General features: G+C 47.3%; 1 protein-coding gene across 1 annotated transcript; it reads right to left on the bottom strand.

The window, feature by feature from the left end:
• Positions 1 to 1,211: 1,211 nt before the first annotated feature.
• GFRA3 (GDNF family receptor alpha 3) lies at positions 1,212 to 14,277 on the bottom strand. Its single transcript, XM_011997272.1, has 8 exons — positions 14,196 to 14,277; positions 13,372 to 13,659; positions 8,411 to 8,503; positions 6,496 to 6,808; positions 2,891 to 2,994; positions 2,595 to 2,729; positions 2,116 to 2,204; positions 1,212 to 1,888 (listed from the first exon to the last, which is right to left on the bottom strand). The coding sequence occupies exons 1-8, from the start codon at positions 14,275 to 14,277 to the stop codon at positions 1,799 to 1,801; spliced, it is 1,194 nt and encodes a 397-aa protein (XP_011852662.1). The 3' UTR covers positions 1,212 to 1,798.
• Positions 14,278 to 15,810: the final 1,533 nt, after the last annotated feature.

Here is a 15,810-nt window from a genome sequence, read left to right as displayed (position 1 = left end):
TGAATATGCATTCATGTAAGTTCATGTCATGCAGATGATAAATAGAATGATATAGCTCAACTCTACTCACGGATGCTGAATGATGTCTGTGACTTGCACTTTGCTATCCAGTGTGTGACCCCACTTATGTAACATTACACATGCCCATAGATTCTCAAGGTCACAGATATGCAGGGAGCAGTCTGGACACTTGACAGTGCGAGCTTAAAGATTTTGCTTTCTTCTTTAGAATTGTCTGTAATGTCCAAATTCTCTACAAAAACACATAATTGTTAACTTTTGAGTTTTTACTGTATGTCAGCTACAATGCTTTTACATGGATTATCTCATTCCTCATGAGGTGGGTGCCATGATTTTCCATGTTACAGGTATGGATAGTGAGGCCCAGTGAGGCTAAGCCCAAGGTCACATATTAACAGCTTGTGATTCACAAACTCAAATGTTGCTGGAGGATTAAACGAATTAATGGATGTATTTGCACACAGTTAATGCGCAGTAGTACTTGGCACACAATATGGGCTCCAAAAATGAGGATTATCATAATTAGGGCCAGGCACGGGGGCTCCCGCCTATAATCCCAGCACTTTGGGAGACTGAGGCGGGTGGATCACCTGAGGTCAGGAGTTCGAGACCAGGCTGGCCAACATAATGAAACTGTGTCTCTACTAAAAATACAAAAAATTAGCCTGGTGTGGTGGCACACGCTTGTAGTCCCAGCTGCTTGGGAGGCTGAGGCAGGAGAATTGCTTGAACCTGGGAGGAGGAGGTTGCAGTGAGCCAAGATCGCACCACTGCACTCCAGACTGGGCGACAGATCAAGACTTTGAGTCAAAAAAAAAAAAAAAAAAGAGAGAAGAAAAGAACCAATCTGTCTTTTCCTCTGGCCCCCATTATGATCTGGAGCAGGCCAATAACCCAAGCAGGTGTTCAATAAATGGTGTGGTTGACTAAGAATCCCCATCTGTGGCAGATCCCAGGCAGTATCCAAGAAATGGCTGGAGCTGGGACAGATCCCGGGTCCACAGCCTCACATAAGCTATTTTTAATTACAACACCATGTCAAGAACACAGAGAGGCTAGGAGATATACCTGAAGTCATATAGCAGTTGGTGGTAGGGTTGCTGTGTCTCATCACCTGGTCTGTGTTCTTTCATTAACACCCTAGTTCTACAGATATTCAAAATTTGAGAAAATGGAAAAAGAGCAAAGTCTTAAGTCAAAGGTTTAATCATGATCCAAGAGCCCAGAGGGATTTTAGGACAATAATAGGAATAAAGCAAGGCCCATAGGCTCCAGCTCCTGATGCCCAGATGTTCTGCAGGATCCGGGGACAGGGCAGTGCAGGCAGTAGGTTTCCATCCACCATTCAGAGGAGGAGATGAGTGGGCAGGAACCTTCCTCACAAAGGATAATGTCTTTCTAGGCTACCTCAGAACACCCAGTCCTGCCTACCCTAACCCTAACCTGGAATGCAATAGAGAATGGCTAACTTATTAGATTCTGGTGATCCTGGTAGTCAAGAGGAAGGGCTTAGAAAGGGGCTTGGTGGAGCTGGTCACCACCGGATGATATGGCTAAATTGTGGTCACCAAGGAGGGGCAGCATGAATCAGAAGTGGAGACGGGGTGGAGGGAATGAGGACCAGACCAATAAGGATCTGGAGGTCATAACCGTTAGCTTCTCCTGTGCCCTCATCTGTGCACTGCACCTCTTTCTGCTGCTGTCCTTTCCTAACGCCTTGTGGGCTGCAAGTCTGGCTGGATGTGGTGGAGGGGAAGAGGGCCCTAGGGAAGTCCAGCTACCATAGGCTCAGGAGCAGAATCAAGGGAAGCGTGCAGGAGAAAAGAGAGGGCGCCCAGGGTTGTGACCTCAGAGCACGGTTTTCATTCTGTGGAAGAAATGGAATAGAGTTATCTCAGGGGATTTTCTTCAACCCCTTCACTACCTCAGCCTCAGTCAAGAGGTATTCCCCTTCCCCTGAGGTATCTAGTAGAGGTCTCTATATTCATGGCAATGAGGAGGTCAGTCCCCCACCTCTATCCCTTTGTCTGCCTAATTTGGGTTTTCCCCAGCTGGCCCAGTAAAGTCTGAGGGGTGTAACAGAGGAGGCCCTACCTGGTGTGCCATCACAGCAAAGGTAGGGTGTGGCCAGTCCTGGTAGAAGAGCTGGCTGTGAAAACGCATCTTAGCTGCAATGGCCTCCGCTGAAGAGAGGAGAGAAGGCTCATTGGAAGGGTATAGGGGCAGGAGATTTCTCAGGCTCCCAAGGAAGGAAAGGGAATGCCACGGGGACCCTGGGCGATAGGGGAGCAAGTGGGTGGGAGGTGGAAGTAGGATACTCTCTCATTCTACTTGTTTCTTGAGCTGGAGATGTTCCTGGGTTCCAGACAGGTTGAACAGGCAGCGTGGGAGGTTGCTCAGGGAGTGGGAGACAGAAGAAAGGCCCGGGCTGTGGCAATGAAAGCCTATGCTAGGAGCTGCTCTGTCTGGTGGAGATGGATGGAACCAGCCTGGGCCACAGAGTTGACCCTTTTCCTTCTCTTGAGTCCAGCTGACTCAGCCCCGGGGGCTGGGAGCAAGTACAGCACACTCACTGAGGCAAGGGTTGTGGGAGAAGAACCCTTCCAGCTGTTCACACTCCTCCTGCAGGTTGCCACTGCCTCGACAGGTGCAGCTTAAGGCAACACTGGTGTTGACATTGCTGACAAAGTTGGGGGTCATGGCAGTCCCTGTGGAGTGAAGAGGGAAAGGGTAGTCAGGGCCTAGGCTAACCCTAACTTTAGCTCCCACCTTATTCCACCCATGACAGGATCACATCCTTTATCTCCAGAGCATTCTTACCCTCAGGCCTAGCCAACATGGGGTTCCCTACACATGCCCCCAGCCTCACCAATCAGCCCCAGGTATGCTCGTAGACATCTGGACTGCTCTGTTGCACAAGTTCCTAGGATGTCCATGGGATGGCAGTGGGCCTGGAAATCCACCAGGCGTGATCTGGAAGAAGGGAAATTTCTTTCATTTTTTTTTTTTTGAGATGGTGTCTCGCTCTTTCTTGCCCAGGCTGGAGTGCAGTGGCTCAATCTTGGCTCACTGCAACCTCCGCCTCTCAGGTTCAAGTGATTCTCCTGCCTCAGCCTCCCGAGTAGCTGGGACTACAGGTGCGTGCCACCACACCTGGCTAATTTTTTATTTTTAGTAGAGATGGGGTTTCACCATGTTGGCCAGGCTGGTCTCAAACTCCTGACCTCAGGTGACCCACCTGCCTTGGCCTCCCAAAGTGCTGGGATTACAGGTGTGAGCCACTGCACTCAGCCAGGAAAGTTTCAAGAATCACCCTTGAGGGTCCGGCCTGTGGCCTTCTCCCTCATGTCCCATTAGCTTGGAATGCCCATTGTCGTGTCAAATCCTCCTCTGCCTTCAGAGCCTGGCCCAGGACCTCTACCTCTGTGAAGTGTGCCCCGTCACAACTAAATGTACCATTCCTCGGAACCCACAGCATTTCACTCTGAGTTTGGGCTCCATGATCCCTACTTATGAGATCTCAGATAGTTTATTTAACCTCAGTTTCTTCAACTATAAAATAGAGATGACAGCAGCACTACCTCGTGGATTTTTGTGAGGATGAAGCAAGAGAATGCATAAGCCAGGTGTAGCGGCTCACGCCTGTAATCCCAGCTACTTGGGAGGCTGAGGTGGGAGAATCAGTTGAGCTCAGGAGTTGCACACCACCCTGAGCAACATAGCAAGACCCTGCCAAGAAAGAAAAGAAGCCAGGCGCGGTGGCTCACGCCTGTAATCCCAGCACTTTGGGAGGCCGAGGCGGGCAGATCACAAGGTCAGGAGATAGAGACCACGGTGAAACCCCGTCTCTACTAAAAATACAAAAAATTAGCCAGGCGCGGTGGCGGGCGCCTGTAATCCCAGCTACTCAGGAGGCTGAGGCAGGAGAATGGCGTGAATCCGGGAGGCGGAGCTTGCAGTGAGCCGAGATCGCGCCACTGCACTCCAGCCTGGGCGACAGAGCGAGACTCCGTCTCAAAAAAAAAAAAAAAAAGAAAGAGAGAGAGAGAGAGAGAGAAAGAAAGGAGGGAGGGAGGGAGGGAGGGAGGAAGGAAAGAAAGGAGGGAGGGAGGGAGGGAGGGAGGGAAAGGAAAGGAAAGAAAGAGAGAAGAGAAGGAGACAGAAAGGAAGGAAGGGGAAAAAGAGAGAGAGGAAGGAAAAAAGGAAGGAAGGAGAGAAGAAGAGACAGAGAGAGGAAAGAAGGAAGGAAGGAAGGAAGGAAGGAAGGAAGGAAGGAAGGAAGGAAGGAAGGATCGATCTACCTTATTGGGGTTCTTGTGAGGTTTAGATGAGTTAATACTTAAAACAGTATCTAGCCCATAGTAAGTATTTAGTTATTCAATAAATGTTAGTATTATGATTATTAAGAGCCCTGACTATAAGATAGTTTACAGATGAGGAAAGTGGTAGTCTCAGAGGTTAAGTAACTTGCCCAAGGTTACAAAGAACTAAGTAGGAGAACCAAGTTGCAAACCAAGGTTATTGTCAACAAATGTCACTTGAATGAATGATAGCTTCAATTTTGTGAGTGTTTTATCCTGAGAAGACACAGGAAAGCCAGATCAGAATTTCAAATTTCCTGAAGAGAATATTTATCAAATCTATCAAATACCTTACAAATCTCCCATGTCCTTTGATCTGGCCATGGCACTAGTAGCAGCATATCCTAAGTAATAATTACATTAGTGCACAAAGATTAAACAGTAAGAGTTGGACAAGCATGGTGGCTCATGCCTATAATCCCAGCATTTTGGGAGGCTGAAGTGGGCTGATCACTTGAGCTCAGGAGTTCAACACTGGCCTGGCCAATGTGGCAAAACCCCATCCCTACTGAAAATACAAAAATTAGCTGGGCACTGTGGTGTGCACTTATAGTCCCAGCCTACTCAGGAGGCTGAGGCAGGAGAATTGCTTGAACCCAGGAGATGGAGGTTGCAGTGAGCACTGCCCTCCAGCCTGGGTGATAGAGCAAGACTCTGTCTCAAAAAAAAAAAAAAAAAAAAAAGAAGGAAAAAAAAGAACCAACCTGGCTGGACGCGGTGGCTCACACCTATAATCCCAGTACTTTAGGAGGCCAAGGCGGGCAGATCACCTGAGGCCAGGAGTTCGAGACTAACCTGGCCAACACAGCGAAACCCCATCCCTATTGAAAATACAAAAAAAAAAAATTAGCTGGGCATGGTGGCGGGCGCCTGTAATCCCAGCTACTCGGGAGGCTGAAGGGGGAGTATCCCTTGAACCCAGGAGGAGGAGGCTGTAGTGAGCTGAGATCGCACCACTGCACTCCAGCCTGGGCGACAAAATGAGACTCCATCTTAAAAACAAAACAAAACAAAACAAAAAACAACCTAAATATCTAGCAATAGAGGAATGGTTAAATAAAGTATAGGGCATCCATACATAAAATACACTGCAGGTATTTAAAAATCAAGTTCTTGGCTGGGCATGGTGACTCACACCCATAATCCTAGCACTTTGGGAGGCCGAGGCAGGCTGATAACAAGGTCAGGAGTTCAAGACCAGCCTGGGCAATGTGGTGAAACCCCATCTCTACTGAAAATACAAAAATTAGCTGGGCACTGTGGTGTGCACTTATAGTCCCAGCCTACTCAGGAGGCTGAGGCAGGAGAATTGCTTGAACCCAGGAGATGGAGGTTGCAGTGAGCACTGCCCTCCAGCCTGGGTGATAGAGCAAGACTCTGTCTCAAAAAAAAAAAAAAAAAAAAAAAAAAAAGGAAAGAAAAAGAAAAAAAAGAAAAAAGTTCTTAAAGGACAGTAAGTGAAAAAATAAGCACTACCATTTATTGAGCACTTACTCTTCACCGGTACTCTACACCACTCTATATAAATTTTGTAATTTAACTTTCACCAGAATCCCATGAGGTCTGCATTATTATCCCAGTTTTTACAGGAGACTAAATGGAACCTTAGGTTTAGTGATGGAATTTTTAGGTTAAGTGATGTGCTCAAGATCGCAGAGACCCAGGATTTAAATTCACACCTGTCTGACTTCAGATGCCCTCTTACCACTACCTCACACCACCTCCACGGAAAAATGCTCATGAGATATGTGCCATAAGAGAAAAAAAGTAAGGCACAAATATATTCCCAGAATGTCTACTTTTGTTATCTGGATAGAAAAATGACTGGAAGGAAATGCTTCCCAAAGTATGATAGATTATCTTCAGGTGATAGAATTTTGAATGATATTTTAAAATACATTTTTATATTTCCTGAGATTTTAGAGCAAAGAAAAAAAAACATATTCTTTTCAGGAAAAGACTTTCACAAAATATCCAATGTAGCTACTTGGTAAAGCAGCCAGTGGGTCCACGGTTCCCTGGGAGGGTCAGATCCTGCTCAGCACAGGAACATGGCCAGGAAGGAGTGGCGTGTGCCACATCCCTGCCCACCCTGTCTTCCCAAACCACACACCTGCAAAGCGGGTCAGAGAAGCAGAGGCGCCGCAGATCCAGGCAGTTGGGGGCCACAGGTGGCAGCGCGCAGCTGGGGGCGATGGTGTTGCGCCGGCGCTCCCCGCAGCCCCGGTCGTTGGGGGCACATGGGCACAGTAGCAGGCCTTGCGCATGAGGCTCGGCGGCCTTCTCGAAGAAAGTGAGCAGCTGCCTGAGGCAGACGTGGCGCTGGCAGTGGGGCCCAGAGCACGCCTCCCCGTAGGCCTTGCGCAGCCGGTCACACTTGTCATTTAGAGTACACAGCATGGCAAACTTGAGGCAGAGGTCTGAGTCTGGGGGGAAAGGGCACGGAGTCACTGGGCTGGGCCCTCTGCATGCCTGCAGCCCAGGCTCCATAGGAACCCCGGAAAACCCCTGATTTGACAAGGAAGGTAGTGGATATAGGAGGAAAAGAAAGCCTGTCCTGAATAAACCCACTCCTAATCCAGGGCTTCCCCTCTCCCCACAAACTCTGCCTGCTCTTCTGAAGCCTTCCCCATCCTACTCCTCTTTTTTTTTTTTTTAGACGGAGTTTTGCTCTTGTTGCCCAGGCTGGAGTGCAGTGGCGAGATCTCAGCTCACTGCAACCTCCGCCTCCTGGGTTCAAGCAATTCTCCTGCCTCAGCCTCCCGAGTAGCTGGGATTACAGGCACGCGCCACGACGCCCGGCTAATTTTTTTGTATTTTTAGTAGAAACGGGGTTTCATCATGTTAGCCAGGCTGGTCTTGAACTCCCGACCTCAGGAGATCTGCCCGCCTTGGCCTCCCAAAGTGCTGGGATTACAGGCATGAGCCACTGTGCCCGGCCCAACTCCTCATCTTGACTAGGTAAAATAATAAGAATAATCACTATCATCATCTATATGCATTGAACACCCATTTATCTAGAATTCAAGCGGCCAGAAAGCTCAGAAAACCATACCTCTTTCCTCAGTGCTGCGCTGTGAGAGCTGAAGGTAGAAAAGATAACCCAGAGTACCTGCAACATTCTGAAGCACTTTCAAAACTGTCCAAAACAGATGCAGCCAAATTCTAGTTGAGGTTTCTGGTTTGGTTTTGGCTTCATCTGCACCTATCCTGTTCCATTTTAATGTCACCTGCCCATCTTTCATTTATTGATTCATGTATACTCTGTTCCCCATACTCTGAATCTTGGGAAATTATGGTGATATTTCTATTAACAGAATATTCCAGCAGCCATAGTAATCAAGTAATTGCAACAGGTTATTTGCTAAGCTTGTCACTAAGAGTTTTTCATGCATGAAACTCTATGCCTTTTTCTCAAAATTCTAATTCTAATGATAAAAAACTGACTATACAGCAAAGCTCACATCTTTCTCAAAAAGCATGTGTGTATGTTTTTCCTCAATTAACTCATAGTCTCACTTTCCTGAAAAACATGCATCACAGTCCTTGCCAGACTGATGGCTCCCCACCCTGAGTCACCCCGTGCAGAGTCACACTCTCTTTTCCTGCCCAACACCTCGCCCATCCCATTAGAATGGTTGAAAACAGCAATTTCCTAGTCTTCAGGGACAAAAAGGCTACTTTCCCAGCTGCCTTGAATGCAAGTAAATACTCCATTTCAGCACAATTTTTCCTGGGGCTGCTGCCACTCCCACCACACCCTTTGCAGGGGCCCGCCTTGTAGAAACAGGGAGCCCTAATGGGCTCTCTTCAATGGCGTCCCTAATAACTGCTGTCCTTTGGAGACACCTGTGAGACCAGACCATGCCCCAGAGCTCACACTTCCAGCCTGACACAGTCTTCCTTAGTCACCTGGTAGGCTAGAAACTTTCCCCTTATAAGCCCCCCAACTTGTGCCCCTCCCCAGTCACCCTTCCTCCAGGGTCCAGCCCCAGCCTCTGGTTCCCGAGCCTAATTGCCCTCCACACCTGGTTTGAGCATGTTCAGTTTGCTGAGATTCATTTTCCAGGGTTTGCTGGTCACTGTGTCTTCATAGGGGGAGACATCCAGCTCATAGTTACCTAGAGACAAGGTGGGGAGCACCAGAATGCTGAGGATCAGGGTGGGGTAGGTGGGAGGGGCTGAAGCTGCTGGCTCAGACCTCAAAGCCCTGTGGAGAAAAGGAAAAGCACAGCCTCTACCTAACCAGCTGCAAGCTGTGCAGAGACGAGAAAAATGCAGGGCCATAAGGTATAGGCTGGGCTCCACCAATAAACTATAAGAATAATAAGAGCTACCATTTGTTGAGCACACTGTGTGCTTAGCACCATGGTATAAGTGAGAAAAATAAATATGCTGAGCACCATCGCACTTATCAGCACACAGTGTAGGGAGGCAAGAGGATTCAGGGAGAAGCCTCCGAGGAAGTTCGGAAAGAGAAGTGATTAGGATGAGGAGTAAAAAACAGGGAACAAGGAGTGTGGCAAACTGTATTATTGTTTCCAATTATTTGTTCCCCACCCTTCGGGAGGATTATACTTCCCCACCTGTTACCATGTAACTTTCACACTCCCTGTGAGAGGCGTACACTTCCTCACCCCACTGATGGCAGGCTTGGCCATGTGACTTGCTCTGGCCTGTGGATTGTGAGCTGAAGTGATGTAAATCACATCTGAGCAGAAGCTTTAAGACCCTCACGTGGTTCTGCTGCTACTCTTTCTCCTCTACCAGCCTGGATCCTCCAGTGAAGAAGACAAGCAGAACAGAGACAAGGCCAACTCATAGAAGCCTCCAGCAGATGTGTAACATGAGCAAGAAATACATTTTTGTTGTTGAAAGCCAGAGATTTGGGAACTGGTTGTTACAACAGCATAACCTAGCAAATTCTTACTAAAAATGCAATGGGGTGCCAGGTACGGTGGCTCACAGCTGTAATCCTAGCACTTTGGGATGCCTAGGCGGGTGGATCACCTGAGGTCAGGAGTTCAAGACCAGCCTGGTCAACATGGTGAAACCCCATCTCTACTGAAAATATAAAAATTAGCCAGGCGCGGTGGCTCATGCCTGTAATCCAAGCACTTTGGTAGGCTGAAGTGGGAGGATCACGAGGTCAGGAGATCGAGACCATCCTGGCTAACAGTGTAACTCCATCTCCACTAAAAATACAAAAAATTAGCCGGGTGTGGTGGCAGGTGACTGTAGTCCCAGCTACTCGAGAGGCTGAGGCAGGTGAATGGCGTGAACCTGGGAGGTGGAGCTTGCAGTGAGCCAAGATCATGCCACTGCACTCCAGCCTGGGCAACAGAGTGAGACTCCGTCTCAAAAAAAAAAAAAAAAAAAATTAGTTGGGCATGGTGGCGCATGCCTGTAATCCCAGCTACCCAGGAGGCTGAGGTGGGAGAATCACTTGAACCCAGGAAGCGGAGGCTGCAGTGAGCCACGACCATGCCACTGCACTCCAGCCTGGGCGACAGAGTGAGGCTCCATCTTACCAAAAAAAAATGCAACTGGGAGGCTGAGGCGGGAATATTCCTTGAGCCCAGGAGCTCAAGACCAGCCTGGGAAACACAGCAGGACTTCATCTCTACAAAAAATTTTAAAATTAGCTGGGTCCGGTGGCACACACATGTAGTCCCAGCTACTCGGGAGGCTGAGGTGGGAGGACCACTTCAGCTCAGGAGGTTGAGGCTGCAGTGAGCTATGAATGTGCCACTGCACTCCAGCCTGGGTGACAAGTGAGACTCCGACTAAAAAAACAGCAAAAATAAAATGCAATTGGTACCTAGAAGTGGAGTGCTACAGAAATAAAATAATATAATGTGTGTCATTGGTTTTGGTACTGGGCAGTGGGTGGTAAAGAAGCTGTTACTGGGGGCTAGAAAGATGGCAGTCTTCATTATGCAGTGGCAAAGCATCTGGTAAAATTGTTGCCTGTGATAACTGGGAAGATTATATGCTGAATGAGCTTGTACTGTTAGGGGAAACTGAGAAGCAGTTTACTAGTATGTCTTGATTGCTATTGGCTGCATTTGGCAAGGTACTACAAGACATAAGCTCAGAAAAGAATTGGCCAGTTCCCAAATGTGGAGGAAAAGATAATCTAGAAATTTCAGGACTTGTAGGATTAAGAAATGCAACTGTGCTGGGCGTGGTGACTCACACCTGTAATTCCAGCATTTTGGGAGGCTGAGGCGGGCAGATCACAAGGTCAGGAGTTTGAGACCAGCCTGACCAACATGGTGAAAACCTCTCTCTACTAAAAATACAAAAATTAGCTGGGCATGGTGGCAGGTGCCAGCTACTCAGAAGCCTGAGGCAGGAGAATCGCTTAAACCTGGGAGGCAGAGGTTGCAGTGAGCCGAGATCAAGCCACTGCACTCCAGCCAGGGCAACAGAGCAAGACTCTGTTTCAAAAAAAGAAAAGAAAAGAAAAGAAATGCCACTGTTTCTCATATTCATAAGGTAAAAGATAAAACATTAAAAAAAATGCTTTGAGTGATAAGGCTGATTACAACTCAGCCTTGGGGGAAAGACCAAATGAGTTATGTGGCTATCATACTGTTTGTGGAGATCTTTCAGTTGATTAAGATGGTTCCAATAAGTCCTGCCAGTTGGACAAATGTACTCAGTGAAAAAAGACTAAAGTAGTGGCTCTTCCACAGAAGCCTGATAAGGGCTAGGTGCTTCTAATTAGGTGTAGAAAAAGAGGCATGTCTTGAATTGTGGGAAAGGCCACAGGCACATGAGATGATAGAAATCAAAGACATAAGCAGCAATTATGTTTTCAGAGAGTTGTACTACAAAGAGCTACCAGTGTAGATTAAAAGAGACTGTGACTATTTGAGACTTAAAATGGCCCAACATTTCTCAGGCAGGAAGCAGGCTGAGAATGCGGCTCAGTCCCCAGGTAGATTGTAGTCTCTAATGTCCTTTTCAAATGTGGTCAAAGAGAAAACTGAAAGAGGAGGGACCTTTCCAGAGGGCTGGGCCAAGAGCTGTGGAAAACAATGGACAGGGCAACTACTCCTGTAGAGCAAAAACAGGGCCTTATTAAAGAGCAATCCCTATTCCCAGGGAAGAGGGTCCTTACAACATTTGTGTAGCAGGATCTCAGAATTGCTATGAATCAATGTCTGCTGTGTGTCTCTCATTCATTCATTCATTCATTTATTTATTTGAGATAGGGTCTCGCTCTGTTACCCAGGCTGGAGCGCAGTGGTGTGATCATGGCTCACTGCAGACTCAAAATCCTGGGCTCAAGTGATCCTCCCACCTCAGCCTCCCGAGTAGCTGGGACCACAGTTGTACACCACCACACTCAGCTAATTTATTTATCTTTTTGTAGTGATGGGAGCTCACTACGTTGTCCAGGCTGGTCTCGAACTCCTGGGCTTTAGGGATACTCCCGCCTTGGCCTCCCAAGGTGCTGAAGTTACAGGTGTGAGTCACCACACCTAGATGCCCATTCCTCCCCTTTCTGACAATGTTTGTTGTGGTTATCCTGACCCTGTTCCTTTATTGTGTGGTGAGTACATATAGAAAGCAGATGACTTGTCTTTTTAGTTCATAAGTTTTTAGATCAAGAGGAGCCACATCCAGACCCAATTTAAAAACTATCATGAGATCCTAGACTTGAAGCCTGATGTCATGTTTGTTTGTTTGCTTGTTTTTTCGAGACAGAGTCTCACCCTGTCGCCCAGGCTGGAGTGCAGTAGTGCAATCTCGACTCACTGAAACCTCTGCTTCTCCGGTTCAAGTGATTCTCCTGCCTCAGCTTCCCAAATAGCCTGCGATTACAGGCGCCCACCACCACGCCCAGCTAATTTGTTGTATTTTTAGTAGAGATGAGGTTTCACCATGTTGGCCAGGTTGATCTTAAACTCCTGAATGCAAGTGATCTGCCTTCCTTGGCCTCCCAAAGTGCTGGGATTACAGGTGTGAGCCACTGTGCCCGGCCTGATGTCATGTTTGAACAGAGCTCTTAGGGCATCTTTCATGGAAAATAGGTGGGTGTATTTTACTTGCAGAAGGGAAGTAAATGAATACTTGACAATGATAGATTGTATTATTGTTTCCAATCATTCTTTGCCTTCCCTGTAAGATTGTATATCCTCATTTATTGCCATGAGATTTTTGGTATCTCCCTGTGGGAGAAGTACAATTCTCAATCCAGTGATGTGAGGCTTGGCCATGTGACTTGCTCTCTGAATGAAATGTAAGCAGATGTAGTGTATATAAGATCTGAGCAGAAACTTTAAAAATCATCATGTGGTTCTACCAATGCTCATTTCCTCCTGCCACGAGAAGGGAACATCCCAGACAGAGGCTGCACCTTGAGCCTGGATCCCAGAATGAATAAGACCCATGGAAGAGCCAATACAGAACATGAGCAAGAATTAAACCTTTGTTTTGCAAGTTGCTGTTTTGTTACAGCAACATAGTCCGGTAAAAGCTGACTAATAAGGGTCCTATGGAAAGAGTGACAGGCAGCTCCTCTTTGGCTCTTTCTGTGCCTTCTCTCTCTTACATCTCCTGGCTGGTTAATGAGTATTCTTTCTGTTAAAGGCTGGACCAAGATGTTACCTCCCCATTTCTCTGAACTTGGTATTTGGAGCCTATTTATGGGTTAAGACTCTTTTCTCCCATCTACTGTCCATACCATCTGTTCCAGGAACTCCCCAGGTTGGGCCTCAGCCTGGTTCACAGCTCTGCTAAGTGGGAACTGACATGTTGCCAGGTAAGAAAGGGGGAAGTAGGGAGAAGAGAGGGCAGTGTTATGGGGCCCCAAGGAGATCCTGGTATTATCCCCCGACCTTTTCTGATGTCAAATGCAGAGCTTCATTATCCTCCTCATCAGAATCTACCACGTGGCCCATATCCTGCAAGATTAAAAAACAACCCCCTAGAGCCATCTTCCCCAGCTTAGCCCACTCTATAATGGGAGCCTCACCAAGGCTGCGGGCACGGTGAACGGTCCAATAGATGTCCAAGCAGGCAACCTGGTTCTTCATGCGCCGGTGGCACATGCAGCCTATCAGAGAGCTGTTCCTGAGTTGCTGTGCTGCCTCCAGGCAGTCCGCAGGGACTGAAGGCTCCTCTGAGGGCAGTGGGGTGCTTATGCTAGAGGTGCAGGAATCCAGGTGGCGGTAGGCAGCACTGCAAATGGGATCAGCCTGGCACTTCCTCCTGGCCTGGAGACAGCTGTTCATGAGCCGGCTTTCTGTGGGAAGGGGGTCTCCTGTAAAGGGAGATACCAGGTGAGGCTCACATAAGGTTAGAGTAGCTGTCGGGGAATACCAAGTCACGAGGTTGGAAGACGGATACTCCTGATGAAACTTTGTGAAAGTCTTAGGGTAGCACAAAAGGCTTTTAGGAATAAGCGTGGAGAGAGAGAGAAGCCCAGCAGGACTAGATAGTCTGCAGCTGCCACAGTCCAGACAGAACAGACCAGGTCCAACAATAGGGGTTTGCAGAGAGGCTGCTCAGCCTTCAGGGAGGCAAAGGGGATAGTTGTTTGAAGGCGAGCCTGATGACCCTGACAGGCACAGAGGAAGGGGGCCCCGGCAGAGCCATGCCATGGGCAGGGCTAGTATCAGAACCAGAGAGTTGAGAATGGACAAGGGAGTGCTAAATGGCAGTCAGCAATAACTTTGAGTCTCCCATTAAAAGTCATTTAAAAATACCTGAAGGTGGAAACTGGCTGGGGTTGGGGTAGAGAGCTAATTCCAGAAGGAAAGAAAGGGTACACCAACCCTGTCTCTTACTCAGAAATACCAAGATTCCTCCACAGCCTGGAAGGAATCCCCTGCATCCTAGGATTTCGGGTGCTCAACATGGGGTAATAGAACATCATCATCTCCCTAGTTGTTCAAAGATAGAAATCTAGGAGAATTTTTTTTTTTTTTTTGAGACAGAGTTTCACCCTTGTTGCCCTGGTTGGAGTACAGTGGCGTGATCTTGGCTCAAAACAACCTCCGCCTCCCAGGTTCAAGCAATTCTCCTGCCTCAGCCTCCCAAGTAGCTGGAATTACAGGCATGCATTATCACACACCCAGCTAATTTTATATTTTTAGTAGAGACGGGGTTTCTCCATGTTGGTCAGGCTGGTCTCAAACTCCTGACCTTGGGTGATCCTCCCACCTTGGCCTCCCATAGTGCTGGGATTACAGGTGTGAGCCACCGCACCTTAATTCATCTCTTCCTTTCACAGCCTGTGTTCAATCCAACAAGTCCTGTCAACTTCACAACACATCTGGAATCTGCCCACTTTTCTCCATGGGTGTCACTACCTCCTTAGATCAAGCCACCATCAACTTTTCTCCTTCTTCCCTCGTCCTTTCTTCTCCTCTTCTCCTTCTTTTCCTTTTTCTTTTTTAGATAGGGTCTTGCTCTATGTCCCAGGCTGGAGTGCAGTAGCACTGCAGCTCACTGCAGCCTTGACCTCCTGGGTTCAAGCAATCCTCCTACCTCAGCCTCCTGAGTAGTTGGGACTGCAGGCACATGCCACCACACCTGGCTAATTTTTGTATTTTTAGTAGAGATCGGTTTTCATCACGTTGGCCAGGCTGGTCCTGAACTTCTGACCTCAGGTGATCTGCCTGCCTTGGCCTCCCAAAGTGCTGGGATTACAGGCATGAGCCACCGCACCCAGCCAGTACCTCATTGTTCTTTATGGATGAATAATATTTCATTATATCGATATCCTACATTTTGTTTATCTATTCTTCAGTTCATGGACACTTGGGTTGCTTCCGCCTTTTGGTTATTGTGAATAGCGCTTTGATGAGCATTTCATGTACAAGTATTTGTTTGAACACCTGTTTTTTGTTCTTTGGGATACATACCTAGGGGTGGAATTGCTGGGTCATACGGTAATTCTATGTTTAACTTTTTGAGGAACCGCCAAATTGTTTTTCACAGAAGCTGCACCATTTTACATTCCCATCAGCAATGTATGAGGATTCTAGTTTCTATACATACTGCCAACTCTTGTTATTTCCCATTAAAAAAATTATAACCATCCTTGTGAGCATGAAGTGGTATCTCATTGAGGTTTTCATTTGCATTTCCCTAATGACTAAGGGAGCATATATGTTCCCTTATGTGTACAAATGTTGAGCATATTTTTATGTGCTTGTTAGCCATTTGTACACCTTCCTTGGTAATAAACTTTTTGTTGAGGTGTAACACAGAAAAGTACATGAATCAAAAATGTATAGCTCAATGGATTTCACAAATTGAATATACTTGAGTAGCCAGAATCCAGATAAAGGATAGAACATTACCAGTACCCCTGAAGCCCTCTTCTAGTCACTGTGCTCCCAAGTAAACCAGTATCTTCATTTCTTTTTATATTTTTTTCTTTTCTTTTCTTTTTTTTTTTTTTTTT

This window comes from Mandrillus leucophaeus, unplaced genomic scaffold, assembly GCF_000951045.1.
Source record: "Mandrillus leucophaeus isolate KB7577 unplaced genomic scaffold, Mleu.le_1.0 Scaffold534, whole genome shotgun sequence".
NCBI classification, from domain to species: domain Eukaryota; kingdom Metazoa; phylum Chordata; class Mammalia; order Primates; family Cercopithecidae; genus Mandrillus; species Mandrillus leucophaeus.
Note: the sequence above shows the minus strand (reverse complement) of the source record. Positions and strands in the feature narration are given on the sequence as shown.